Consider the following 26,727-nt stretch of genomic DNA (forward strand, 5'->3'; position numbering starts at 1 on the left):
AATATTTCCGTGGTGCATTACGCTCCAATGGACGAGCCTTTTTCAGGAGCAAAGATTGTCTGTGACCCTTTAAACTCCGATGGAATTCCTGATCTCGATTTGAAAGAATCCCATTCTGCTTAGCGATCACAATTCTGGACCACCACTCGACGCTAGTTTAGCGCATGGGTTATCATCTTCTTCGGAGCACAATCTCCACGAATTTCCACGGACATTGAAGTTTCTGTCCTTGTCCCTCTCCAATTTCTTCCACCCGTGCCACTCATTACCCTACTTCTCACAGGAGGTGTGGCGCAGTTGACCCTCTTGAGTTGCCGGCAACGAGTAGTCACACTTTGGGGTTTAGAGCAACTGCTCAATCATGCCACTCAGAACTGGGGTCATTGCCTCTTCTTGACAATCCCTTACTTGGCTAACCCACCGTCAGCTGATTGGCTTCAAGTATCACTACACTGCAAATCTCTAGCGTACAGTCACGAGGGAACAAGCTAGAGCCGAAACTCGAACCGCAGATGGTCCTCCGTCCGGGCCGATCGGTCTATTCCGCACAAGTTTCACCCGGCTATCAGACTAGTCCCAGAAGTGAGGGGTTTGGAGATGCTTCTACCTAGCTTATCCCGCACAGCTCTCCAAACTCTAACCATTGACAGTAAAAGGCCGTCCGCATCTGCAGCTTAGTATGCACAGTGTATCGGTAATGCAAAGCCTGTCTGCTTGAGCCGTGCATCTGTAATGCTGTAGCTGGACTGACATTTTGATGTCGGATTGTGTTCTGTTAGGACAGGTGCTACAGAGTAAGTAGCGACAGCATAGCGCTCCCCTTGATAGAAACAAAAGTTCCAGTCTTATCAAGCTCCTGGCATTCTGGCACTTGTACCTCAACCTCAAGTCGTTCACTCAACCCACCTCACTTCTACCGTGCACGCTTTCCGTAAACACCTCGAAATTTTGAATCAGTATTTATCTGATCCCGCAGCTGCGGCTCACTCTTTTAGGATTGTGCCCCGATGCCAGCGTCTGAGCCATCTTTGACTTGAACGGACTGACCGTCAAGATCCAACCCCCGACCAGGTCCGGCCATCGATACGATAGAAACGAACGCCATCATGGGCAATCACGATGGTCCGATCCAACTTCTACTTGCAACGGTTTCTCCAGGCTCGGCTGGTGTCGCTCTTTTTCTCGCTCTCTTCGCCGAAAACAGGCGCATGCTAGTGTTAAGTCATAGGCTATCTGCGGCGTCTGGTTGGCACCAGAAACAGAAGACTCGTGACAACGGGTTTAAAATGACCGTCGGAAGGGAAGTTAGGAACCTGCCACTACGCTCTATTGTTCTCGGTCCAACTGAATGAGACTAAGCTGCAATTCAGTGGTGCTCTTGACACGGATTGTAATTATTTGCATTTACTATGCGATTCGAGGCCCAAATTCTAGTCCCAACTGTGAGCTGGACACATTATGAAATCATGACAAATCGGAGTTTAGGACAGGCTTACATATACGTGGCTCCTGATAAAATTGCATGCAGTAGATCGTCAGATGGCTAGCTTGCTTGCTTTAAAGCAAAGTTTACGTTGCTCAGAGTCGTCTCTGTGGATACTTGAGGCGGTAAAGAACCAGCCATGATAATGGCCGGTCAGATCGACAACTTCAGGGAATGAGGTTTGCCTCCTGGCTCATGATTCGCTTCATTGCGTATCAAGGTGACAAGAGAAAGACTTGAACGACGGCATATAATTCTTTGGGGGCACCAGGGACTTCAAAATGGCTGACTGAGTCGTTTCAGAAGACAAAGTGCCACAGACAAACTAGTCATCAATCCGCTGGTTGTGTTAAGAGGCATAGGTATGTAACATTCGCCTACTGTATTTTATTCAACAATTATGACCACCGTACGACCAACACCAATGCTATTCATATGTGGTAGCTTCAAGTCGCACCGTAATCGCAACTTATGCTAACTTCGGATACCCCGTTTTGAAGACATTTTCCGGGTCGAACTTCTGCTTGATCTCCCTGAGCCTTGACAGGGTGTCCTCGCCATATGTTGATACCCAATCCATGTCCCTTTCAGGGCCCAGGTTACGGTTCCCGTATGGAAGCATTTGGCCTTGTTCTGAGAGGGAGTCGACCAAATCATCCGCCCACTTCTTATACTCTTCATATTCCGCCGCCTGTGCGGTGGTATCGATGACACCACCCGAGGGAGCTGCTATGCGATGCCTCTTGCGCAGAGGATAGCACACTGACGGGTTCGCCTCGATGGCTCGACCATGAGCGGCATGGATGACAGTAGCCGAGGTTGCACCCGGTGGTGAATTGCTGCCGAACGCAGTGGCTGTTCCTGGAGTGAAATATTCGAACATCCTCAGTCGAGGATACCAATGGACATTAGTCGGCGAGGGGATTGCATTGAAAAACGTAAAGTCGTCCACTGCAGGCCTAATAAGTTATTGTCGTCTGTATAGGAGGGCTGCGGTACATACCTTCTGCCACCGTGTTAAGAACTGGCGTGCCAAGAGACTTCATCTTCTCAAAGAAAGCCCAACCCTCTTCCAGGTCATCATTCTCAGACGTCCAAGCAAACAGCCAGGCAAATACGGGACCAACGCCTGGGAGAGCCATGTGAGTGGCTTCGCCAGTGAAATTGACAGGCAAATTCCTCTCAAATTCACCAAACTTCTTCAACACTTCGCCAACTTGATCATTGGGAAATCCGAGAAAGCCCGCCAAGAAGCCTGTTTGGGGATACGCCTTGAGTTGCAGCTCGACTACAACACCAAAGTTGCCGTTGCCAGCGCCGCAAAGAGCCCAGAGCAAATCAGGATGATCGTTCGTGTCGACGATGTCGCCGTTCGCGAGAACCACACGCGCACCGAGGATTTGGTCAGCGCCTAGCCCATGGTAAGCGCTCGTGTATCCGTAACCACCCCCCATAGCCCAGCCAGCGATGCTGACGGTCGGACACCAGCCGTGGGGGGTAACGAGTTTGTGCTGTTGCAGAAAGCGCGCGAGTTTGATGCCCAGGATGCCGCCGCCAACGCGGACGGACTTTTTATCCTCGGCGATGAGGATGCTGTCGAGACTTCTCAGATCCACGATGACGCCGTCTTGGCCCTGTGCCTGCCCGAATGTCAAGTCATGCCCACCGCTCCTGAGGCCGAATGGGATGTCTTGAGCTTTCAGCTCCTTGATGACGGCCACGACTTCAGCTTCGGTCCTCGGCCTGATGATTGCGAACGGCTGTTGGGTCATGTTCGCGTTGAAGAAGCTTCGAACTTCCTCATACTTCTCGGCCGAGTTCGTGTATACCAAAAGATGGGAGAAGTTCGTTGTGAGGTTTTTCAGCTTGGGTGCATCTGAAGCGATCTGCTCCAGCGTCGATGCTGTGGGGTGAGACCCCCGGAACTCTGGTGATGCCTCGAGTGATGCCATTGTGGTTGACTTCTCGATATGGAATGTTGGTTGACATTGCGAAGTGTGAGGTCACAACGGCGCTTATGTATGTCCCGTAAATGCTATGCGCGGAAGGGGATCTGCTGCCAAAGCGTGCAGCGCTCATCTAAGAATCTAAACAGTGACTATTAATTGGACAGGAACCCGAGAGATTTAGCCATGCTACCGTGGGGGAGGGGTCGGCTAGGCTGACGTGAGATTTAAGCAGGGCAGTATATGGTTTCTTGACGAAAGTCCCCAAAAGAGGACGCGTACAGATGGACCACGTCGCGGTCGGTAACAGCCGCGGGTCAGTTGAGGAGCTGTCAATCTCATGTCAATTTGATGCTTCCTGAAGGATCCAGAAGGAAAGGGCCATTGTAATAGGTCGAGGTCTTGAGCTGTAAATAGTCGAGAGGGGCAACGGTAGGCTGGGCTTGGCATTACTAGTAGCTTAAAATCGTGAGTTGTGTAATATGCGGCTCGAGATGCGCTTGAGACCGACGATGGATTCTGGACTAGGTGTTCGTAGAAGGTAAGATGGTGTAATCAACTCCTGGATTCAACGTGGCGGTCTAGACATGGTAGATTGGCAATCGACGGCCTCCGACGGCCTCCAACCGCTTCGCATTGTCTGCATTAGAACTGGACAGATCCCAGACACCTATCCAGCCGGAGTGAAGCTCGCCTACTTCTGTTCAAGTGGCATGTGCTTGCGTCTCGAGACCATCACTATGTGCTGGCTCTCGGAATTCTGGCGACGTGTAGTACTAGCTTTTCGAAAACCTTGATACCGGCAGAATCATGGACATTTTCGGTCCAAATGACATCCTCGAGCTTGGCCTTGGCTTCGGGCCATGTAGGTCCCAGAGAGTCTCGCAGATTGGCCAACTTCGGCAAAAGCCAACGGTCGTCCTGCTCTTCAAAGACGGATATGGCACCGATAACAAGGCTCCAGGCCAGTAGGAGTTTCGTGGCAGCGCATGTAGAGGCTGAGATCTCGAGGTTCTTGCATGCTGACCTAAGCTTGGTAGTCAAGGAGGTGAACTGGAATTTTGCACCTTGTACCTGGAGAAAGAGGGTGGTGATGTAGCTGATCATCCCAAGGCGACCTAGTTCGGCCAAGGCATTGTGTGCTGTGGTCTCCGAATACAACAGCCGGTATTGAACGCAAGTCATGAACTCTTGAAATAGGTTCGGGTCAATCTTGCGATTGGTGTGGTATAGTGCGGTCGCCAGGCGGGAGAAGTCGTGGAGATCTTGGAAGATGTTGCCCAAGCGACTGTCGGCGGCGTCTAAAAGAAGTCGTATGCTTGAAGAGCCAGGGCAGACCTCGGAGCCAACAGGGACTTTGCCCAGTATAGGGGAGAAAGCAGGCTCCCATGAGAAGGTATCCCGGAAGTAGAGCGGCTTCTCGCCGGTGCATAAACTCCAGCCAATGTCCACCCTTTGCTTCGTCAGATGTTGGGCATGAGATATCGAGGAATGGCACGTACCGGCAGATCTTGACCTGTAATTGAAGATTGTGAGAGAAGCTTTCGATTCCGCCCCTTAGCTTCACTATCTGACGCATGCCTTGTATATGTGCGGCGGCATTGTCGCGCTGTCCGAAGATTTCGGCCACCATACACATGGACACAATCGTGGCGATGGTCGAGTCGGCCAAAGCCATGTCTTGGTCCGCAATATTTTGGTTCAACAGCTGGAGTGTCTTCCAAATATGGAAGTTGGTGTGCTTGCTTGGGCTGTCTCCTTTGACAGTGTCGTTCATCAATCCTACCGTGAATAAAATCGAGTGCAGAAACGCGGCATCTGTTAGAAGCCAGTAGAACCACGGCGTCTTGCTCTCGTCGTACTGCAGGCACCATTCGATGGGGTACATCGTCTCTTTAACGACGGCGTAAACTATGACCAGGTGAGCATAACGACAAACTCGGAGCAGGGACCAAACACACATTCGAATAGCATGCCTCGGGAGGCCGCGTCAATATCGTCGGCAAATTGGAACATGTAAAGGTCATTGGGTGTGCGAAATACATGCTCGTACCAGGCAATTTTGTAGAGCTTTTGTTTTCTCGGCTCTTTAACGAGAGCAGTGAGTGACCTGGGCGCAGGTGGTTCCTCTGGTTCCTGTGGGGGTTGAGGACTAGTCTGGTTGACCCATTTGGTCGAGCGCTTTTGGCCGCCACGAGACGGGCGTGTATTCTTGCCTCGCATGACATGACTGCGTATGAGTTTCCGATCGTCTGTCGTGGGCTTTCCAGATGTATCTGTGATGACAAAGGCAAATCCCTTGCTGGCTGCAGTAGCAACGTTAGAGTGGATGGTCATGGGTAGATGGATTAGAGATCATACTAGGCCGTTTCTGGTTTCCCATCTTCAACCCAGCGGATCTCAAGGGTCCTATTGCCTCTTCCAGTGAATGATCGAGTGGAGTTCTCGTATGTAATCAGCAATGGCTTGATGGAGACCTGACGGAGCTAAGGGTGCAGTCGAAACGAGCTCTGGGATGCTCTTCGAGCTGAGTTTGAAGTGAGAAGACCGGTAGGGAGGAAGAACTGTTTACCCAAAGGGGAAAACAATCGAGGAAACGGGTCACGGAGCGTTCAAAGGCAACGAAGACCAAGCGTAAGACGGCCGGATTTACCCTGCAATCTTGCCTTATCCTGGCCCAATCTTCCCCCTCACTTCGATAAAGTAAGCTGGCACGACACGACCAAAGTCCCTTCGCCGAGTACTGATTGTTGCCTTCTTCCGGCCTAGCGCCGATCCTTCCGGCCTCAGCCCCGCTCGCTGGCGGCCGCTCCGCCACGTGATATCCGGCGGTTTAGTGGGCCAAGGCACTGGCGGGGGATCCGTACACGCCGTCCACACACCGATTGCTTTCCGGTCTTGGACAAGCCCTGCTTCTCACACTTGATTGATGTCCATATTAGGTAACCAGTCGGTCTTCCCTTTCGAGACAGCAATCCATCACCAGGCATCCACGATGCCTCAACTTCAGCCATCTCTAGCGTTTCAGTGCCTCTGCCCTCCGGTCTACGCGCGTTCAAGAGTGCAAATTGCCTTACGTCCCAAGATTGAAGCTGCTCATACCTCAGACGACTTGAAAGCTATATATTCAGCACGAATCCGATGATGAATCTCAACATGCTGCTCTGCACAGATCAATGCAATCACATCAACAACCGCAACAACCACAACACCTTACTTCTTCTCACATCACCTCACAACTCATCATGACGAGCTCACTTGAACTCACTCCCCTGACAATGGGGCCAGGCAGACTATTCCTTAACTCCCAGTTCTGTGCCACAGTCCGAACACCACCAAAGGACCTCTCGCTCTCCGGGAAGACGGCTATCGTTTCTGGAGCCAATATCGGGCTGGGCTTCACTGCCGCACGCCAGCTGCTCGATCACAATCTCTCACGCCTCATCATCGCCGTTCGATCCGCTGAAAGAGGAGAGGCTGCCGCAAAGACCCTGAGAGAAAGCCATCCCGACGCTACGGTCGAGGTCTGGTCTCTGGACATGCTCTCATACAAGTCCATCCAGGACTTTGCCAACCGCTGTTCCACCTTGCCCCGGATCGACTACGTCATATTGAATGCCGGCATGGTTCAGGAAGACTTTAGGCTCTCGCCGGCAGGCCATGAGCAAGTCTTCCAGGTGAACTATCTGTCGACTGCCCTCCTCGCCATCCTTCTCTTGCCAGTCTTGAAGTCCAAGAAAGCTCCAGGCCAGCCAAGTAGATTGACAATCGTCAACTCGGGTACGGCCTTTATGGCCAAGTTCCCGGAGCAGGACAAAGTTCCCATGATAGCCGCATTTGACGACGAGAAGGCTTTCAATGCCACGGATCGGTATTCGACGTCGAAGCTCTTGGGTCACCTCTTCATCATCAAGCTCGCCGAACACGTCCGAAGGGAAGACGTCGTCGTCAACCTCGTCGACCCGGGTCTCTGTAAAGGATCAGGACTTCACCGCCACGTCGGCAGTCTCATCAAAACGATAGCAGAAGTGGGAAAGAGCTTGACGGGGAGAACTCTGGACGTCGGAGCGTCAACATACCTTGATGCGGCCGTCGTTCGAGGAGAAGAGACTCACGGAAGTTACTTGATGGACTGGAAAATCTTTCCGTAAGTGCTGACTGCCCATGCCCTTTCGTCGATGGACCTCGCTAACCGCTCGCTGACAAAGCTTTGCCAACATCATCTATACACCGCAGGGCAAGACCGCCCGAGAGCAATTGTGGGAGGAGACTTTACAGGAATTGGACTTTGCCGGGGTGCGCTCGATCCTTCGCTCCATGCAGTAGGACTCGCGATAAGGACCTCGCTTCCTTCCGGGCCCTTTTGCCCCGTCAGCCTGGGACTTGGCATTACCTGAGGAACATGTTGGGTCGTATGCAGAAAGTCTAATTGCTGATTGATGCAGTCGCCTCGGATGGATGCAATAGTTTCTGGTGTCAGTCGGCCTGCTTTTCTTGCTTCGTTTCCGATAAGGTGTATTGGGTGGATGGGCTTCGCTTAGATATCTCGTATCATATTTGGTCATTCGATGGGTATTCTGGTCTACATAGAGTAATGAATTGACAGTCTCACTTCTGTACCGATTTGTCAGTTCCAACAACGCCCGCTTGTGAACGCCTCAACCGCAGGCAGTCCATCATTATGTCTGGCAAGTGGTGGCGTCAGGATGCTGTGGCGAGCTGGTATGGTGGCAAGCCGTGATCCACGAACAAGGAAATGAGTACGTGACATCTATCTCGAAGGCTTAGAGATAACGATAAATCTCAAGCTGACATTCATCTACTGAAGTCCCAATCCTTCATATCGGATGAACCGTCCGTTACGGCGCAATTGGCAGATGCAGGAAGGCGGAAGAGGTGTGTAGATCGAAGCGAGGGCTCACCATAAGGCGCAAGATCATCAATATACTGCGTCTTCATCGGTGCAGCGGACACCATCTAACGCCGTCTCGCAGTCCACGAAGGTCTGGTCCCGGTACCAGAATCCTGTAGCCTGGCTACGGCAATTTCCTGCTTGACATGACAGCTTATGCCAAGGTGCCTCACCACTTATGTACGGTCGGTGTGGCAAGGCGCCTTCTTAGTTGAGATGGTACGTTGTATTGCTATCCAAACTGAAGGGGGCTAGGCTCGGCCCCTCCAACGATGAGTGAGCTTTCAACTTTGCATTACAATACTCAGGAGAACAATGGCATAGCGACCCGTGAGAACTAGCAAACGATCCTCAAGTCTTGGCGATCTTACCTTTTGGATGGCTCGCGATAGGGTATCACCGGTTGAGTGCCATCGCCGAGCTGTCGGATGCGTTCACTCGGGGTTTCTCTATGTCCTGAGAAGGAAGTGATATTGCAGCCGAACGTCACCGGCGTGCGGTTCCAAATCTCTCTTCGAGCCCCCCTCGACTTGTACGTAGCTGAGCGATGAAGCGGTATGATAACCACTTCCGGGTCTGCGCCCGCTGCCAAGACGCCGCATTATTTGTAGAAAGCGTCCAAGTTCCAACAGACCTCACTGGCACTCCGCAAACTAAGAAGGACCCGAGCCAGGGGATCGCTGCGGATGACCCTAGAGCCAAACGACCCTGGCGATTCCGCGCGATGGACATCTGTCGACTCCAGGCGCAAAACATCTGCGGCGATTCCTCAGCTCGCCCAGCGGAGTATCTCCCAAGATTTTTCCAAGACGGCAAGATGCGCCCATACGAAGCATTGGCATCGCCAAGGAGAAAGCCAAGTTGCCGCGAACCGAGGTTTCTGCAGTGATTTACGCATCGTGGTTCTTGGAAGAAGTTTCGTTCCAGCGTCTACAACATGAGAGTTCTGACGAACGTCAAAAATGTAATTTATCAAGGGAAAGTTTAAAAGAACCTTCAATCATCGTTTCATGACGGTAATCGTTATTGGAAACAGCCGTCTAGACCATTGGGTAAAGGCGAGTCATTGGGTTGGCTTGCGCCAAGAGACCATTTCGAACTCACATCGAATACGGAAGCTTCTTAACAGTCGCCCTGGCGCATGACTGACGATGTCGACCATGAGGATGCAAGCTATTCGCGTAGTTCCCGACTTATTCACGGGCTGCCACATCTGCCGCCACGCCGCCCGAAGAGCAAGAAATGGAATCCAGGACATGGCTTGCGATGGCCCAGCGCGGAGTCGCGCCGCACAAACGTTCCTGACGTCTCTTGGCACGCTTAACAAAGTGCCTGCTGTGTTTCGAGCACATAATAAATGATAAGAGATCACGCGCCTATTGCGATAACAGTGGAGGGAATTACACCATGTCGAGTTGGCCAGCATCCCTGATGCAACATCAAGCTCGCAACGCGTTGTGTACCCAATCGCAGCGTCGGTTTTTGACCTGCCGAAAGAAGACCAGTGCCGGTCGGGAGTGTGCTCTTGCGCGAACGACAAGACACCGTACGGAAAAGCTGTTGGCCTGTTGTGCGTGTACGGTCTTGAAAATGGCGGGTGGCTAGTCCCTGCAAGCCAAGACTTCAATGTCACAGGGCAAACGCCGCGGCCGGCTGTGATTTCGAGGGCTTATCATCGGCTCGTAAGCTGGCGCGAAAGCATCATGTTCCGCAGGGAGTTCCGCGCGCCGGCAAGCCTACCGGCGAACATCTATGTTGTGTGTATCGTATCCGATGCAAGTCTGATGTCCGTTTGAAATCGAGAAGTGAAGTGTCCATTATCGGCGAGCGATCTGGGAAGAATAAGCGCAAAGAAAAATCCGTGAGCGCATGTCGAATGCTGGTTAAGTGGTATAGTGAAAGGTACGGATATACAAGTAGACCACAAAATCGACAGCAATCTGGCCCAAATCGCACGGAGTGGCTAGCCAATTGTACGGCAGAAGACTGACAGGGATGACTGATAGGACGCGTTGCTTGATCCATCTAATAAGCTGCCGATGTTTGGCGCCAGTCTGGTTCGAGCATGGATGATGGCCGTCAAAAAGTTCCTCCAGAAGCAGTGTTCTGCGTCCCTCCGCCCCCGCACACCTAGCTGAAGTTCTGAACACAGATTACACAGATTAATCAACTTGCCACCTTGTGGCTGGTCGGATGATACGACTCCTCTTTGTTCACGGCTCTTGAGTGGTCAATTCGGTTGCAAATCCCCCGTCCATCTGGCTGATAAGAGTTGGAGAGATGGGCTGGGGGAGAGAGAGGGGGGGGAAGGGACAGACAGACAGGGGTTGGTCTCCGTAACGATTGTTGGATGGGGAGGAACAATACCAATACCCTCTGTCTCACTCACGAGACTCAAGAGTCAACTCTGGTGTTGGATGGGCGTGAGGCTCTGGTAGCTTCAGCGCCTCTCTTTCAGGCTGCAGAGATGGTGTGCATTTCCCCGGATAGTGACAAGCTTTCCGGCAAGATCTCTTGATTTTTCTTGTCCTTCTTGATGGCAGGTCTTGGACGTCTTGGACGTCTTGGACGCTCTTGGGAGACCTGGGGGGATGTCGTGAAAGTCTTGGGCAGCGGGCTTGGGCAAAGCTTGAGGGGTCTTGGGGGTTCTTGGGAGAGGGACGCCACGTCCAGGGTCCTTAGATCATATCCTTTTTGAGCCATCGCCGCGAGCTACCAAGGGCCCCGAGTCGTCTTTGCCGTCGACTAGCGCGTCAATGGGTAAAGGGAGAAGTAGCAAAAAGGGCCGAGGCGGGGGCTAATAGGTCGAGTGGCCGTTCCCTCCAACGTCAACAATCAGCCATCCACACCATCCAGCTAGAGGACGAATTAACCGTTTTCCACCAACCTTCCGTGCTTCTTCGACGCCGTTTTGACGGTGCCTCCCGCCCTCGCCTGGCTGCGGCAAACACCGCTGGAATAGTCGTAGTGTAACGTCGTGGCTTCCGACTAGCTCGTCTCTTCGTGCGTTGGTGAGGTGCTTTTGCTTTTGCATTGTCGTGCCTAAGGTACCAGCTGAGGGAAGCGAAGCGGCGCAGCAATGTAACCAGTGATAAGCTGCAACGACCGAGAGCCCATTCGTAGGAATCCAAGCAATGGTACGGGTACGGTTGTGTAGGTCTCGATACTCCACATCGACATGATCGATTGATCGATGCCATCACAATGGATAGTCAGGCTGGTGGATGGGATGCCTCTCCATCCCAGCCCTCACGTCTTATCGTGGTCTCACTTGGACCACCACACAGAGTTTCTTGTCTTTATTCTTCCGGAGCGGCTCCCTCCCACATGCTAGTCCCACCAAATATGCTTCTTGGCGGGAGCACAGTGAAAGGCCAGCACTTTCACACGCGACAGTGCACAGCCAATGTCGAGAGGGATCCCCGGATTGGTAGTCGTATACGGAGTCGGAGACTCGCCATGCCACCAGCATCCCCGCCACTGCCATATTGCCTGCTCAGAGCCTGAGATTGGACATTGATGGGGGGCCAGCGTGGATCAAATGTCTCTGCACGGCGTACGGAGTAACTGCGTACCAACTCTATTCATCAGAGATTCGATCGACCAAAGCGTGTGAGACACGGGCTGCTCCTCCTTCTGTTGGCTGGTGTGTCGCACCACGACGAAGCCATCGCGATTACGACGGGGGGCGGATTCGTAAAGGGCTCAACGTCTAAGGTACCATTGGCAGAACCAAATCTCGCGAGGACTGCAGCCGCATTCGCTGACGTTCAAAAAAGTCCCCAAAAGAGGTCTCCCCGCTATTGGTATCTTGGACCTGCCATACTGGATCAAGCCACTCGAGGGCCCAACTGCTTGGCATCACCAGCGGAAGCGCACTTGATCTCCTAAACAGGCGGTTTCCTGCGTGTTGGCCGCCCTGCCTGGTCCACAGGAAAGTCCAGCAGCTGGTGGGCATGATCTCCTCGTCGCCAGGCGCACCAGGATCCCTCATCTCTGAAGGCCCATCCACTTTGTGGGTTCCTGGGTCAGTGGGTGCCGAATGCAACTGGACCCCGGTAGGTGGCCGGGAGGAGGAGTGGGAGGGAGTGGGAGGAGGTGGGGTTTTCCTTTCCGCCCATCGGCCCAGGACTAGGAAACTGGAGTCTGAAGGACACCAAGGGAGAAGAAGGCAGAAAAAAAGGACGAACTGAACCGGCATGTTAGAACGACATCTCAGACGCATGGTTCGTTCGAAGGAGGATGGCTATCCCGCACCCAGACTAGGCCTAGGTACTCAAGCAAGTATTGGGCTACACGTGACTACACCGCCGCAGCAGCCACGTTCGACCCAGAATCTCTATCATTCCTGCAGTTTCTAGAGGAGAGGAAGGCGTAGGTAGCTTCCTCTCCTGCTGTGTACACCTTCCTCTACTCCGTACTGCACCTTCCACTGTCTGCTACACCTTCCACTTTACCCTCTTCTACAATGCCAACTATGGGAAGGCGCGCACCCATAGCCCAAAACGTAACTACCCTCTGGCAGTATAGTCAAGCGCAGCCCACCATTTGCTCAAGTAGGCCTAGTCTGGGTGCGGGATAGCCGTCCTCCTTTGAAGGAAGTTTGTGTCTCTGCATGTACTGGGATAGACGCTGTGATTCTCTCTTGTTGGTCTTTTTTACCACCCTGTCACTTCCTCCATATCATCGTCTCACAACCTCTCATCTCATCCTATTCTTTCATTGCAGCCGCCCCCCGGTAGATTGCGCCCAAAGCGGTTCTAGTGCGAATGCAGACCGATCCCTCCTACCGCGTCCCAGAACCTTTGATATCGGTCTTGTCGCAATGCAGAAGGTAGACCTCCCTGTCACAAGCGTTGCACTGGGGTCTCCGGACGCACAAGCAGAGGAGGGAGGGTGACGGGCTGGAGTTCCGGCCCTGAATATGATCATCCCTGCCACCTCGACTCGGATTCCAGAAAGGGGAAGCTCACTGGTTCGACTGGCCCAGTGCCATCTCGGCTTCCCATCTATGCCAGGCGCATAGGGATCTCTGCTGTTACCTGTAATCCTCGGGGATCGTCTCGTGGCGAAAATGGGACCACCGTCGTGTCCGTTCGTTGCCAGGCCGTTGGGAACCCTTGGCTCCACCGTCGATAAGCATCCGGCGTGTGACAAGGATGACCGCCTCGTGGCTCTTGGATATTAAAAGGTTGACATGTCCTCGGTTCCTTCCTTCCGCCTCTCGTCTCTTTCTCGGTCACTGGCAACTTCCCAGCCCAAGCGTCCACGGGTCCACCGAATCAAGCTTCTACAACCTTTTCCAGGTGAAGAATACTGACCCAGTGCAACAAAATGTCCGACATTCGTGAAGAACGCGCCCCCGTCCACCAGGGCGGTGTGGTCTCGAACGAGAAGGTCTCGACCGAAAAGGCTGCTCCTGTAAGTTGGTCGGGATGTCGACGGGCATCACGTTACCTCTCTATTGATGACCTGTGTGTTGATGCTTTCCCCTCAGATCGTCGATGCCCACCCCGATGGGGCCGACTACAACGAACACGTTGAGCACGACTTCAACGTTACCGAAGATGATTTGCTCGAGGCCAAGGAGCTCGCCTCGCAGATGTCCCTTGAGGAGGTCCGCGAGATGATGTTCAACGTCCACAAGATCCACGAGAAGGACCCCAACTTCCCTCTCGCCATTATCGAGAAGATTGAGGACTTCCTCCGCAACGACGATGTCTTTGAGAACCCCGAGAAGCATGAGACTCTCATTCAGGAGATGAAGCTCGAGGCCGCCCTCATCACCGGTAACTCGCCCTACGCCGAGGTCCGCGCCGTCGTCGACAACCACGACGACCCCACCATGCCCAGTTCGACACTTCGCGCCTGGGTTATCGGCCTCCTCTTCTCTGCTCTGCTCGCCTTCGTAAATCAGCTCTTCTCCGTCCGCTACCCGTCCATTACCATTCTGGCCAACGTTGCTCAGTTGCTCGCCTACCCCCTGGGTAAGCTGTGGGAGAGGACCCTGCCCGATGTTGGGTTCACCGTCGCCGGCCACCGTTACTCCCTGAACCCCGGCCCATTCAACCGCAAGGAGCACATGCTCATCACCATCATGGCCAACGTCGCCTACAATATCCCTTACACAAACTACATATTATGGAGCCAATGGTTGCCAAAGTTCTTTAACCAATCATGGGCTTCCAATTTTGGCTACCAGCTTCTCATCTCCTTGTCGACCAATTTCATCGGATACGGTCTTGCGGGTCTCTGCAGAAGATTCCTCGTCTACCCCTCGTACTGTGTGTGGCCGGCATCCTTGGTGACCATTGCGCTGAACTCTGCTTTCCACACCGACAAGAACTCCACTGTCGATGGCCCCTTCAACAGCACCTGGCGCTGGAGCAGACAGAAGTTCTTCTACATCGCCTTTGCCGCCATGTTCGTCTGGTTCTGGTTCCCCAACTACCTGTTCACGGCTCTGTCCACCTTCAGCTGGATGACCTGGATCGCCCCCAAGAACCGCAACCTCGCGACAATCACTGGCTTCAATAGTGGTCTTGGTCTCAACCCCTTCCCTACCTTTGACTGGAACATCCTGTTGTACGACAACACTGACCCTCTCATGGTCCCCTTCTTCTCCACCTTCAACAAGTTCCTCGGCACCTTCATCTCCATGTTCGTCGTCTTGGCTGTTTGGTACACGAACACTTACAACACTGGATACCTGCCGATCAACTCCAACAAGGTCTTCGACCACTTTGGCGCTCTGTACAACGTCTCCCGCGCCGTCAACGAGCACGGTCTGTTTGACAAGGAGGGGTATGAGGCGTACTCTCCCCCCTTCTTGGGTGCTGCCAATGTCATGATCTACATGTTCTTCTTTGCCATCTACACCGCCACCATCACCTACGCCGCTCTCTACCACCGTCACGAGATTGCACTTGGCTTCAAGGCTCTCATCGGTAGCTTCAAGAAGAACAGCGACATTGAGAAGGACCAGGTCCTTGATGTCCACAGCCGTCTGATGAAGGCATACCCCGAGGTCCCTGAATGGCACTACCTCACTGTCCTCGTCATCGCCATTGCGTTGGGCTGTGCCGGTATTGCTGGTTGGCCCACGTACACCACCGTCGGTGTCGTCTTCTATGGTATCATCCTCTGTATGATCTTCGTCGTGCCGGTCGGTATCATCAAGGCCATGACGGGTATCGAGGTCACCCTGAACGTGCTTGCCGAGTTCATCGGTGGTTCCTGGGTTGAGGGTAACGCCCTGGCCATGAACTTCTTCAAGTCCTTTGGCTACGTCACCTGCGCTCACGCCGTCTGGTTCTCCAACGACTTGAAGCTCGCACACTACGTCAAGATTCCCCCTCGCCACACCTTCTGGGCCCAGATCATTGCGACCCTCGTGTCCACTCTCGTCTGTCTCGGCGTTCTGAAGTTCCAGATGTTCAGCATCCCAGGTATCTGCACCGAGGACGCCAAGTTCAAGATGACCTGCCCCGGTATTAACACCTTCTTCACCGCCTCTGTCCTTTGGGGTACCGTCGGTCCCAAGAAGATTTGGGGTGCTGGCGGCCAGTACACTGCCACCCTCCTCGGCTTCCCCCTCGGTGTCGTCATCGTGCTCTTCTTCTGGAGCTTGAACAAGTTCTTCCCCAAGTGGAAGTGGGTTCGCCAGATTCACCCCGTCGCCATCATGTACGGAGGTCTCGTCTGGGCCCCCTACAACATGTCCTTCGTCTGGCCCTCCGTCCCCATTGCCTACTTCTCCTGGGTCTACCTCAAGAGCCGCTTCTTGGGCCTGTGGTCCAAGGTCAGTTACTTCCCTGCCACTGATAGTCGCATTTTGACGCTGACACTTACTTTCAGTACAACTTCGTTCTCTCCGCCGCCTTCTCCTGCGGTATCGCCATCTCCTCCATCATCATGTTCTTTGGCCTTCAATGGCAGGACATCGAGGTCGAATGGTGGGGCAACTCAGTCGTACGTTTTTTCCGGCTCCCAAGTTGATCTAAAAGGAATACTACTAACAGCACCAATTTCACAGGTCAGCCAGGGCTGCGAAGGCAAGGCTTGCCGTCTGCTTACTCTTGCAGAGGGCGAGTACTTCGGACCCCGCATTGGAGACTTCCACTAGAAGTGGAACCTCTCTTCATACTGCACAACCAAAGTGTGCTTGTGGCTTTTTGTTTCGAATTTCTGCGCTTGTATGATGTGATGAAAAGAACGTGGAGACTAGAGACATCGTGGACACGTACCTAGAAGCGGTGTTATAATCAGCGGATGTAACGATTTGAAGGATGAAGAAATACCCAACCATTCATTTATGACTTAGTGGAAGAATATTATACCCCCATTGAGCAAGCTCAGCCTATTCGTTGCCCTATATTCTTTGATGCCGTGTTATGCGTCTCGAAGTTGAGGGCTATTCGGTCGTTCTGTCCCAGCATTCTGATCTTTTCAACATGTCGATCTGACAACACTGGCCAGTGATTGTTCTCGTGAGGCACTCGCCTCATTTGATGCGTTCGAATCCCAATGAATCATGCTTGACGTGGACATCTCTATCCCCCTCGAGCTCACGTATCTCCAGGGCCGTATATAATGAGATTTACCAACGCCGATGCCGCGGGGTCGGCAGTCGCTCGGTGCCGGGCCGGCGTGGCTATGCTGGAAAAAGGGTGCCTCATTGGGTCGCTTAGACGATGTCCACGATCAATCCACGAACTCGTTGATTAGGCTCGGTACTGATCTCTGAGACTTTGCTGACCTTGAAGACAGGTTACTGAAATGTTGGATCTGGAGATGTTGGCGATATGACTCCCAAGATAATTAAGACACGAAATTAAAGCTCCAGGTGTGTCAAGAAGTTGTCGTCACCCTAAATTGTGTCAGCCTTACGTTATTCGGCGATAAATTCGACTGAAGCACAAGCACGCGTACTCTCGACGACTCGCTGCGTGCAAAGGAAGAAAAAACGAGACACTATACTAACCTCCGTGGGACGACGACGATGAAGTCAGCCAGATGCGTGACGCAAGAAACGCTCCAGCTCCGTCTCTTTGAGTTAGCTGTCCATGCCTACCAGACTTTAGGAGACACCACGGCTTTCTCTTCCTGCCTCGTCTTCCCCATCATCGACTTTGAGCGGGCCTGGTGCCATCGAGTTGGGCCTAATATCTGTCGAAGGATGTTTGTTGAACGCATTGTGAGGGCTTTGGGGATTCATTGAAGCCGTCGATGCTTTCTTCAAGTTAACACCAAGCATAAGATGAACGTGCAAGTGATACCGGCAGCAGGTATCAACCCAAATAGTCAAACATGACAACAGGAACGTCCGTTTAAAGGAGCAAGCCTCTTCAACATGGACCAATACAGCAATTTAATAAAGTTACAAGCTAAACCAATCAAGGCGTACACTGACGATATTCTAGGACCAACGTTAGCCCGGCTTACATTGGGCGTCTCGGCTGCTGACTGCCTCACCGGGCGACTACCGAGCCGTCAGCATTGCCCTTGCGACTTATGAACTGTTTGAGTCCATGTGTGTGTCTTTGATGCCCGTTTTAACAGTCTTGATAGTCGGATTTGCTCCGGTTCGACGAGGTGGACGGGGCTTATCATCAGGCAGACTCCACGGCGAGCACAACTGGGCCGCCCGAGCAGGTCGACAACGCTTGAGTTCAGGATGCTAAGGCTGTGTGTATCATCTGCATTATCGCCTTATCTTGTTAAGTGGTATTAGGTTGCCTTGGCGGTATTTCTTGGGCAAGTAAGCAACGGTCGAAATCGCCCGAGCCGAGCAACAATCAAGGAGGCCACGTTATGGAATAGGCACGCTGCATTCATAGAGATATGCCAAGCATAAACGTTCGGAGCTAAGTCGTTTACTTCAGGGGCGTCTACTGGTGAGAGTTGAAGAGGAACATCATGGAAGTTTGGCCATCAGAGGTGAAGGCCGGTTTCAAGGCCGTCCTTCTGATGTGCCCGTCGCAAGTCCAAAGCCCTCTGCATAATACAAGGCATACGGTAAATTGCAAGAACTATTGATTATCCATGACATTATGGTCTCGCGAGTCTTGAGATCCCATGCCAGGACAGCCTGGGACACCCATCCCTAGGTTTTGAGTGAGGCAGCGGCGGAGGAGGCATCACCCTTTCCTCACAGCAACACAACCAGTTCAGTCCCACCAGAGAGCCATGGGGGCAGCTCTCAATCTTCCCAGATTCTGCTGGAGTCTCCAGGCTTTCTTCCTTCAATCAAGGGATATGTCTTGATCAGAGCATTCGTCGGCCATCAGATACCCACTGTGAACCGAACCCCGTGAGGCCTTGATCTGGCATGAACCCAATGGCATAAAAATGATGAACATCCAATTCAAGAAAAAGCAGATAGAAAACCTCTCGAGACCTCACCTGTGATCTGCCGTCACGCAGGTATATATCCAAGCTCATGACCACCCTTTCGCCGACTTAGTCGTCCCTCCCAACCTTCTACACCACACACAGCATCAGTCATCCGCTTACCCATCGTGTTACGGCACGTTCACCCTTCAACCGAAGTAAAATGCCATGACCACCCAGCGACACTGTTGATGGCAGGACGACTTTACCCCAGAGGTCAATTCATCAAGCCTGGAAACCAGATGAAGCTCACGGCGACCGAGCCGGCCACCGACAACAGCAACAAAGGCAGAAGGGGCTCAGCACGTCCACTGTCCGACCATCAAGAGCAAGGATATTGTCTTGGATCGGTCCAAGAGCCACTGTCTGTCGCCAGCGTTGTTCCGCAATGCCAGCTCGCGCGGGACACCAAGATATCGGAGCGAGATGAGCTGCTACCACGGGATCAACTGTAGGGCAGAGTGTCAGTATCCAAGGCATCGGCGCCTCTGTACACTACTCATACCCTTTGACGTTTCATCATTGTAGATGTCATTGTAGACGAGAGGAAAAGGAACCTGTGCTGCTCCTGGATCGCATGATCGCCTTCACCCTGCCTGCGCAGCGTGGGTAGGGCTATGAAGAAGAGGCAAGCCACTTCCCACTGGGTATTTGAGCGTTGCCAGAAAAAGCCAATGGAGTAGACTGGAGGTTTCATTCCTGAAGGTTTCCCTTCATCTGGGTGGAAGTCGCGTAGAAATGCCCTTCGATGGCGGCAGTTATACAAACACCAGGATGAGCATCGCCGCATTTCAGCTCATGCAAGAGACGAATGCGTTGAGTAAAGCAGTCGCGAGATTGAGTTGAAAAAATTGGTCTAGACATCATGTTTATTCACGTAGATGGTCTAGTAATATTCGAGGTTATAAAGACATCGCCGTCTCTGTGTGATGCATCAACGCGCCCAGTACCACATCATCCACAGAAGTCAACAAATTGCGCCTATCGTCGCGGTGCACCCACGGGGAAGGACAACCCGCAGGTCTACCAGGTAGCCAGCCTTCGACCACAAGCTCGCCCGTGGAAAAGCAACGTTAGGATCGAGGACACCAAAGATGCGGTTTCCCGTTCGTACCACTTAAACTACACGCGCCGTCACTCGACAAGCAATACCCATTTGTATCGGAATAACGGCACCCGAGAAAGCAGCATCCTCTCCTAATGGAAAAGAAGATAGACACCCGCCGCTCTCAATTCCACAACAATCAAGAGCATCCCTCAGCGCGGCCAACCTATCCTCGTCGTCGCCTCCAACATTCACCAGCAGTGTCTTCGCATACCCCCGCATCGCCGTGGCCGCCAGCGCCGTTGGTCTCCTGCACCCCGAGCCGCGGCATGAGCTTCCACCCCCTCCACGACCACCTCCACACTCCTCCTCCTCGTCGCCTTCGAAACGACCGCGTGCGCTCAGCGCTTCTCTATCGCTCCTCGCCAAACTGATCGACGGACACTAGGTTACTAGAGGAAGAAAGGCGGGGTAAGGTCGATTAGCGGTAGGGGCAAACTTCGCGGGTGCGGAGGTGGAGCCGGTCAGAGACGGCTCATACGGCGGAGAGGCGAGTTGATGCACTCGAGAGTAGACTGGGACAATAGACTCGAAAGTGCTGCTCCTCGTCATCGTCCCCATGCGTGAGGGATCGTCTGCCGCTGAACGTCACGCGGGCCCTCAATCCGGGCGATTTGTCGTAAGTGTCTCTGATGGATCCATAATTCTGTACAGACAAGTCAATCGTAATTGTTTTAGATTTGTACCTTACTACGTAGGTATTCGTCTGTCCAATTGCCCGGAGACTGATTCGTTCGCGGCCAGCTTCGGATGTGTCACGACCTGACCATTTTGGTGTGGAAATCGCGGGGAAATGGAGCCCGGCTCTCTCTCTGCTCCAGCGCTCGCGTGCGTGAAGTGCGTGCGCAATGCGCCGCCGTGCGGGCTGGCGGGTTCTTTTGTCTTTCGCTGGGAAGTCTGGAAGTCTGGAACCTTTGGAGACGGGAACGTGGGAAACTGGAGACAGGCAGCGAGATGGGATGCCGATGTGGAGATGTCCCGGGCTCGACTCTTCAAGTCCGTACGTAATGAGATGTCGGCAAAAGTGGTTTTGATCAAGTAATGGATGGAGTTTCTTTGCTGGAGTTACCAAACTTCCAAGCCGTGGATTCGCGGGGAAAGTAGTTTCCGGGGTAAAATAAACGAAGTATGCGTCAATTTTTGTTTGTCAATTCCGAGTTCATGCCGTTGCCGTGAAAAGCAACGTCTTCTCACTTCTTTCATATCATCCACCTCGGCAGTCTGTCTGTCTGTCTGTCTGTCTGTGATAAAGTGCGACTGCGACTGCGACCGCGACCGCGCCCTTCAAACGTGGCTTGCTGCAAAAGAGTGGCACGGCGAGAGAATCAGCCTTCGACGCCGGGCCCGTTGGTGCTCATTGGCGGCTGAATGAAATGGGTGACGCAAATCAAATCCATCTCGCTTGCATCCGATGCCGACTAACGTTTTCCGATAGATACCTATGTACAATCCTGACGCGACTTAATCTCAACGTGCCTTGCCTTCATAGGTCGCCGATCAATTGACACAGACGTAGATCCTTTGGTGCTTGTCTCAGAGGATTTCCCACACGTCGAGGTAGGTACACCCATCGCCCGGCTATCTCATCTCGGTGACCGGATGAAGCTCGACTTTTGGGCTCCCCTCACGGAAAGCATCGAAAATATCCTAGCCAAGACTAGGCCAAATGTGAATAGTCGATAGCCAACGTCTTTCTGCGCCCTGCAGCCTCATAGGGCTTCGGAAATCATGCTAGACAACTTGTCCGCCGGGGGGTTGAAGGGGGAGGGGAGGCCTGGCTTCTACTGCCTATCTAAAGTAGTCATCCGCTCGGCGCGAGTGAGCATCAAGAGATAAGAAGCCGCCGCTATGCTACCGAATCGACCGGGAGGCAAGGCAAGGCCAGGAGAGCGCATCGTCGGCCAAGCCGTCCTCCCTTCCCGCCGCCCTTCACGCTGCGCTGCGGGCGTTCAGCCCTGGAAGATGAGCTTGCCAACCGGAAACCTTTCCTCCTCCAAGCCTAGAGTGATTGTGTGCGTGTGCCTTATCAGTCTGCAGCAGCCCTTGGCCATGCCACGGCGATCAATCAAACGGCGCAAGCCTCTGGGGGGGAAGCCTGGGCTGGCAGCGGCATTCCTTCTTCGTCATCGCACTCTCAAAGACCGCAGGCCGCAGACGAACGGGTAGATAGCCAGGGCTTCAGTGTCCAGGACCACGGTCGCCTCGCCTTCAGCTTCGATTACGTAGTATGGAAGAGACTAGGCGATCGAGTCTGACGTGATCTTGGCGCATGAGTAAAATGTCCGAAGCCGTCGCTTCTCAACGCCTGTTTTTCAGCTGGTGATGCTACTATTGGCGTGCGGTAACAGCAACATCAACGACGCCTCTAACGAAGTCGGCTGGACATGATGTTTCCAACGGACCACCAATAATTAGATAATCAATCAAAATAAGGTAATTGCTGCACGGACATCGTTTGTCGTGGACTCTACCCCCGAATGCGAGTCTTCGAGGTTTTACTCGCGACAACTCCGAGTCGTTCGTTCTCGTCGGATGTCGATCAGTTCATGATAGGAACCAGCACGGATGAAGGGCGCGGCTGCTCTGCTGACAGTCGTCGACGCTGATTTCCGATATCAGCCAAACCCCGTAGCCATGTGAGATTGTCCCACCACACAGAGGGAAGAGTCCCCCAATTCGAAGCGGGTCCTTGAATCCATTCGTTGCGATCTTCGGTCAGTCCGAATGCAGGAGACCCTCGTCTCGTCTCTCGTCCCACCCACATGTCCGTAGTGCTACAATTAAACTGGAGTCTGGAGAGATAAGAAGCGAGAGCAGAGGCCAACGTCAAACGCACGCCATTACGTACAAAATTCTTCTCACGCGCGAATGGGCACCTCACTTGGGTTCCCCAGAGGATGCTAATCCATCACCATGGATTGGATTCATGGTCCGGACACTGCCCACTTCCTCCACACCTGCTGTCGAAAGAAAGCGTGGGCCATGACACGGCGTCGGCGTGAATGGCTTCACCACGCATCACGTAGGTACGAATACAGCTTGTCTTTGAGAAAGTCAATCTGCCGCCAACTCCAAAGCCAACAAGACGTTGATGGTGTGTTTCTGGTAGCGCAGCGCCTCTCGGCCCTAACCGAGGAATCGAAATCCCTACCACTGTTACCTTGTCACGCCATCAAGCGCGCTTTACTCTTGGCCTTGTTCGCCAGGCTCAGGGCTGTTCGGTTACCGTGTGGCTGCAGTAGGCACGCAGTCGGGATGGACCGTCGCCGCCTCATCAAATCTGCCCATAAACTTTGCGAGCTTGCATAGCAAAAGAAGCGCTAATTTGCATCCGTAAGGTAGATACTGACTGATGCAGCCAAGGAGGCATGGAAAGGAGCTAGTTGCCGCTTCGAGGCCTCTTGACACGGAGTAATCTCGAATACGGGGCGTCTGCGACTGCCGTGCCGCCAATGTGGGTAATTTCTCATCATTACTGCCTGCCTCCTGGGGCTGGGAATGTTATGGTCGCGTTGGCGCTGCAACCAGACGCGGACTATACTGCAGGCCTAAATAGTTCGGCGAGATTGTTCGGACGAGCTGTTCACTTCAGACTGACCGCAAGGAAAAGGAGGAAAAAAAGGGTGCTTGTTCATCGAACCGACGAAGATGTTTCTTGAGATGCGGCCACATTGAAGTCTAGATGAATCCCAGCGAGCTCGCTCGAAAGATGACTACTCTGACAAGAGCTGTATGTAGTAATGTGCGATGCGGATGTAATGAGTCGTGTACGGGAACTCATTGCTCCATGTCGTTCAAATCCCAGTCCATTCAGCGTGTTCATGGCGGCCGTACGAATGGAAGATTAGGTTGCCTGCAATTGCGTGAGAAATTCGCGCTTGCGGCTTCATCCCAGGCCCAGGGAATTCCCTCCCCCTCACTCCCCTCTCCCCCTGACCGACACCGCACGCGGACTCGCCTGGGTCAGCAGTAAGCACACGCTCCTGGCTGTTTCCCCGAGTTCACCCCAATTAAACTGGACCCAAGTTAGGTTCCTCGAGCAAGGGTACGGATACATGGTGGGTACGGCAGCCCAATGTTCGAACTGGATCCGCATATGTGTGGTGCTTCTGGCGTTGGCAGTGGGATCCATGATCCTGCGGCGTAGATAAGCATCCCGTTTCGAACTTCCACCTGTTTGATACCGGAAGTATAGATAACGAAGCAAATGACTTCATATGCTGACTTTGTGGCTGCGACTCGCGGGAGTCTCAGCCAGAATCACAATGCCCCTCAGATTAACAAATCGAGATGCAGCGAAGCGTGTGAGTGACATTATTGGAGGGAGGACCCGATGGAAGGACGCTAGAAGGACGAGTAGAAGGTCTTGATCTGCCTGGCCATGCAGTGATGCTGGGATTCGCTTGTCACCCGCCGCCCAAAGGATGCGACCTACTGCAGCCATTGCAGAATAGTGGTCGCAGGGGATGATAGGGCGTTGGCAATCGCCAATGGCTAGAGACCGAAATGACCGATATTCAAAGTTAAGCAGGTTATTGGAATTGGCGGAAGAAGGGGAGGGGGGGTCGCAGACATGTGGTGCTGCCACCATCGACCTTCCTGGCGCGAGAGACTAGAAGTTCTGCCCCCCTTTGCCGTTCATACTGGATGACTAGGAACCAAAGAGTAGGTAAAAGTAAGCACATAAGTAAGGTAGGCAGACAAGTAGGCAAAGCTGACGGCGCACTGATGGCTGGTTCGAAACGTGCCGGCCTATGGGATGAGCCGAGAACACCATCAAACAGCTTATCGCATTGCCACTTGTCAAGGTCGGTTGATGTTGGTTCCGAAAGCGCCGCATCTCCATCGACACGCAGCGGCACATCACCAGACGCAAAGGCGACACTCTGTCATCAACCCTGTTGTCGAAGAGGAGTGGCTATTGTCACCTGCGCCTCTTCACCCGGGGAACTGGTAGGACCTCTGCCGGATGGGGGTTTTGTCGCAGACGTATCATGTCTAGTCAACCATATTACATTATAACCAACTGTCGCAACCAACACAGCCGCGCGATAGGGCCTACGCCGGCGACGACGCGAAGTTGTCGTGTTCTGCAGGGAGGGATGGGAACACCGGGAGCTATCGACCAGGGGTGGGACCGATTCCACCTGCTGCGTAAGGTAGTACTCTTCCCCTGTTGATTGCAGAAGAGAAAACTCCCCGTTCCAACTATCTGTGATCGAAACGAAACGCAGTGCTGAACTGGCAGACCGTATGCCCTTGGAACCTCTCCTCCATTTCTCTTGCGCAAATACTGGCTCGACAGGATTTCTTCATTCGAAAAGAAGCGATGACGGTGCGTGTATCTGTCGCATTGGGTAACTTGCACTATCACAAGCCATCATGCGGTAGCGCTGCCAGTGCAGCAAGTACGCTAAAGTTGAGGCATCGAGGTCAGACTTTGTGCCAGCCGCGGTCGTTGGCTCTGTCGGCTGCACGACGTCGGGGCTCTTCAAGGATGATGGAAACCTGGGGCGGCCAAGATCAGCCCCCCCTGGTCCACCCACACCACATGCATTCTCGGACCAGCCAGTTGTCTGGCCGCAGTCGACTTCTTGGCAACCGAAGCTCTCGAAAGGGAAGTTAGGGAACAGCCAGTTTCCGTGAATGCCGCGCCGAGAAGTGTAGCAAAAGCCGCTGCAACCCTGGCAAGAAGCCTGGTTGGACATCATTGGTGTGGCTTACCTGCAGGATTTTCTTCCCGATGAGCCTCCTCGACTTCGACGATTTCCAGTGTACCGGGAAGACAGAGTGACCGAATCGCAGCAGAGACTGTTGTGTACTATAGCACGCAGATTGCAATGCAGGCTAGCCTCCTGGCTTCGTCTCCAGCGTCGTGGACCTGGACCTCTGCGTGAACCATCTCCCCTCACCGACCCGGGCCCAAAGATTCGTGCTCTCCACTTCACATATGCCCCCCAGGGCCCCAGTCCCACAGACAGGTTCGAGAGGAGGAGGGTCGGACTGGATCCTGAGATAACGTTGAGGAGGCAGCGCGCAATGGACAATAGGAGGGGCGGCCACTTTTTCGGAGCCATTTGCTAACGGCTTCAAGTGACAAGTCGCCCATTGGCCAACCAGCACAACCCACGCTATCTGGGGGCTCTCAGGCTTTCTCAATCGCCCGGCTGGGGCGTACGCATATGTCTCGGTGCCACGGTGGAGAGCAGGGTGACATCCCATTGCTGTGGTTCTCGTCTCCCCCAGGTCACGGTCGCTGGCGACGGGGTCTCGTCCAAATCCACTTCGTTACGACTGCGACTGCGACGGCTTGCCCTTTCTTCGGCCGAATATGGGTTTGTACCCGGTGCCTGGGTTCCTCGTTAGTGCATCATGCATACCGGAAAGCTGTCCGCAGCCAGTCCGCCTAACTCACCAGGTACCTCGTCCTCAGCTCGCCCAGACAGTAGTGCTCCGTACGAACACAGAGGAATACCTACGCAGTAGACTCAACGACGGGGAAGGTTTCGCTCGTTCCCGCTGGCCTGCCCTAGGACTTGGTACGTATCGAAGCACGGCCAAAAGACAAATCGCCTCCATCCCTCCCCCAAGTCGTATGCAACAAGTAACGGGGGTTGCTGCCAGGATAGCCTGCCATATCCTGTCCTTGCCAAGATCTGCGTCTGTCGCCCGTCGAGAGGGGGGCAAAGTTGGATAGACCAGCTTGATACTCAATCGGCCCTGGACCCTCATCTCTCCCTCCTTCTCTTGTGTGTAATTTTCCATCGTCAACCAAGTTCAGCCTATCGGCTTTCCATGCATGACTGGATCCGCTTGCCGCCCTTGACAAGAACCCTTAGTCCTTGCGCGCCGGTTTCTGTGCTCTCGATTGGCATTTCCTTCATAAACC

At 53.4% G+C, this 26,727-nt stretch overlaps 11 protein-coding genes across 11 annotated transcripts; 5 read left to right on the plus strand and 6 right to left on the minus strand.

Annotated features, from left to right (window-relative positions):
- Positions 1-1,952: 1,952 nt before the first annotated feature.
- On the minus strand, positions 1,953-3,435 carry CCOS01_08868 (FAD/FMN-containing dehydrogenase; the record flags this gene model as incomplete). Its single annotated transcript, XM_060457028.1, has 2 exons — positions 1,953-2,434; positions 2,487-3,435. 2 exons carry the CDS (start codon positions 3,433-3,435, stop codon positions 1,953-1,955), a joined length of 1,431 nt encoding a protein of 476 aa, XP_060311728.1.
- A 732-nt stretch (positions 3,436-4,167) lies between these two features.
- CCOS01_08869 (uncharacterized protein) lies at positions 4,168-5,766 on the minus strand (the record flags this gene model as incomplete). Its single annotated transcript, XM_060457029.1, has 3 exons — positions 4,168-4,882; positions 4,932-5,340; positions 5,391-5,766. 3 exons carry the CDS (start codon positions 5,764-5,766, stop codon positions 4,168-4,170), a joined length of 1,500 nt encoding a protein of 499 aa, XP_060311729.1.
- An 839-nt stretch (positions 5,767-6,605) lies between these two features.
- CCOS01_08870 (short-chain dehydrogenase) lies at positions 6,606-7,755 on the plus strand (the record flags this gene model as incomplete). Its single annotated transcript, XM_060457030.1, has 2 exons — positions 6,606-7,576; positions 7,638-7,755. The coding sequence occupies 2 exons, from the start codon at positions 6,606-6,608 to the stop codon at positions 7,753-7,755; spliced, it is 1,089 nt and encodes a 362-aa protein (XP_060311730.1).
- A 1,649-nt stretch (positions 7,756-9,404) lies between these two features.
- On the minus strand, positions 9,405-9,767 carry CCOS01_08871 (uncharacterized protein; the record flags this gene model as incomplete). Its single annotated transcript, XM_060457031.1, has 1 exon — positions 9,405-9,767. The coding sequence occupies one exon, from the start codon at positions 9,765-9,767 to the stop codon at positions 9,405-9,407; it is 363 nt and encodes a 120-aa protein (XP_060311731.1).
- Positions 9,768-10,795: 1,028 nt separating this feature from the next.
- On the minus strand, positions 10,796-11,044 carry CCOS01_08872 (uncharacterized protein; the record flags this gene model as incomplete). Its single annotated transcript, XM_060457032.1, has 1 exon — positions 10,796-11,044. The coding sequence occupies one exon, from the start codon at positions 11,042-11,044 to the stop codon at positions 10,796-10,798; it is 249 nt and encodes an 82-aa protein (XP_060311732.1).
- Positions 11,045-12,053: 1,009 nt separating this feature from the next.
- On the minus strand, positions 12,054-12,542 carry CCOS01_08873 (uncharacterized protein; the record flags this gene model as incomplete). The annotated part of the gene is made up of 1 exon (XM_060457033.1): positions 12,054-12,542. The coding sequence occupies one exon, from the start codon at positions 12,540-12,542 to the stop codon at positions 12,054-12,056; it is 489 nt and encodes a 162-aa protein (XP_060311733.1).
- A 1,133-nt stretch (positions 12,543-13,675) lies between these two features.
- On the plus strand, positions 13,676-16,466 carry CCOS01_08874 (OPT oligopeptide transporter; the record flags this gene model as incomplete). Its single annotated transcript, XM_060457034.1, has 4 exons — positions 13,676-13,762; positions 13,839-16,142; positions 16,199-16,312; positions 16,377-16,466. The coding sequence occupies 4 exons, from the start codon at positions 13,676-13,678 to the stop codon at positions 16,464-16,466; spliced, it is 2,595 nt and encodes an 864-aa protein (XP_060311734.1).
- Positions 16,467-18,975: 2,509 nt separating this feature from the next.
- On the plus strand, positions 18,976-20,226 carry CCOS01_08875 (uncharacterized protein; the record flags this gene model as incomplete). Its single annotated transcript, XM_060457035.1, has 3 exons — positions 18,976-19,184; positions 19,274-19,338; positions 19,946-20,226. 3 exons carry the CDS (start codon positions 18,976-18,978, stop codon positions 20,224-20,226), a joined length of 555 nt encoding a protein of 184 aa, XP_060311735.1.
- Positions 20,227-20,313: 87 nt separating this feature from the next.
- CCOS01_08876 (uncharacterized protein) lies at positions 20,314-20,985 on the minus strand (the record flags this gene model as incomplete). Its single annotated transcript, XM_060457036.1, has 1 exon — positions 20,314-20,985. A coding segment is annotated over one exon (672 nt), but the record flags the coding sequence as incomplete, so codon positions are not given.
- A 701-nt stretch (positions 20,986-21,686) lies between these two features.
- On the plus strand, positions 21,687-22,004 carry CCOS01_08877 (uncharacterized protein; the record flags this gene model as incomplete). The annotated part of the gene is made up of 1 exon (XM_060457037.1): positions 21,687-22,004. The coding sequence occupies one exon, from the start codon at positions 21,687-21,689 to the stop codon at positions 22,002-22,004; it is 318 nt and encodes a 105-aa protein (XP_060311737.1).
- Positions 22,005-25,581: 3,577 nt separating this feature from the next.
- On the plus strand, positions 25,582-25,922 carry CCOS01_08878 (uncharacterized protein; the record flags this gene model as incomplete). Its single annotated transcript, XM_060457038.1, has 2 exons — positions 25,582-25,612; positions 25,666-25,922. The coding sequence occupies 2 exons, from the start codon at positions 25,582-25,584 to the stop codon at positions 25,920-25,922; spliced, it is 288 nt and encodes a 95-aa protein (XP_060311738.1).
- Between the last annotated feature and the right edge of the window lie 805 nt (positions 25,923-26,727).

This window comes from Colletotrichum costaricense (assembly GCF_030867565.1).
Source record: "Colletotrichum costaricense strain IMI 309622 chromosome Unknown Scaffold_9.1, whole genome shotgun sequence".
Taxonomy (NCBI): domain Eukaryota; kingdom Fungi; phylum Ascomycota; class Sordariomycetes; order Glomerellales; family Glomerellaceae; genus Colletotrichum; species Colletotrichum costaricense.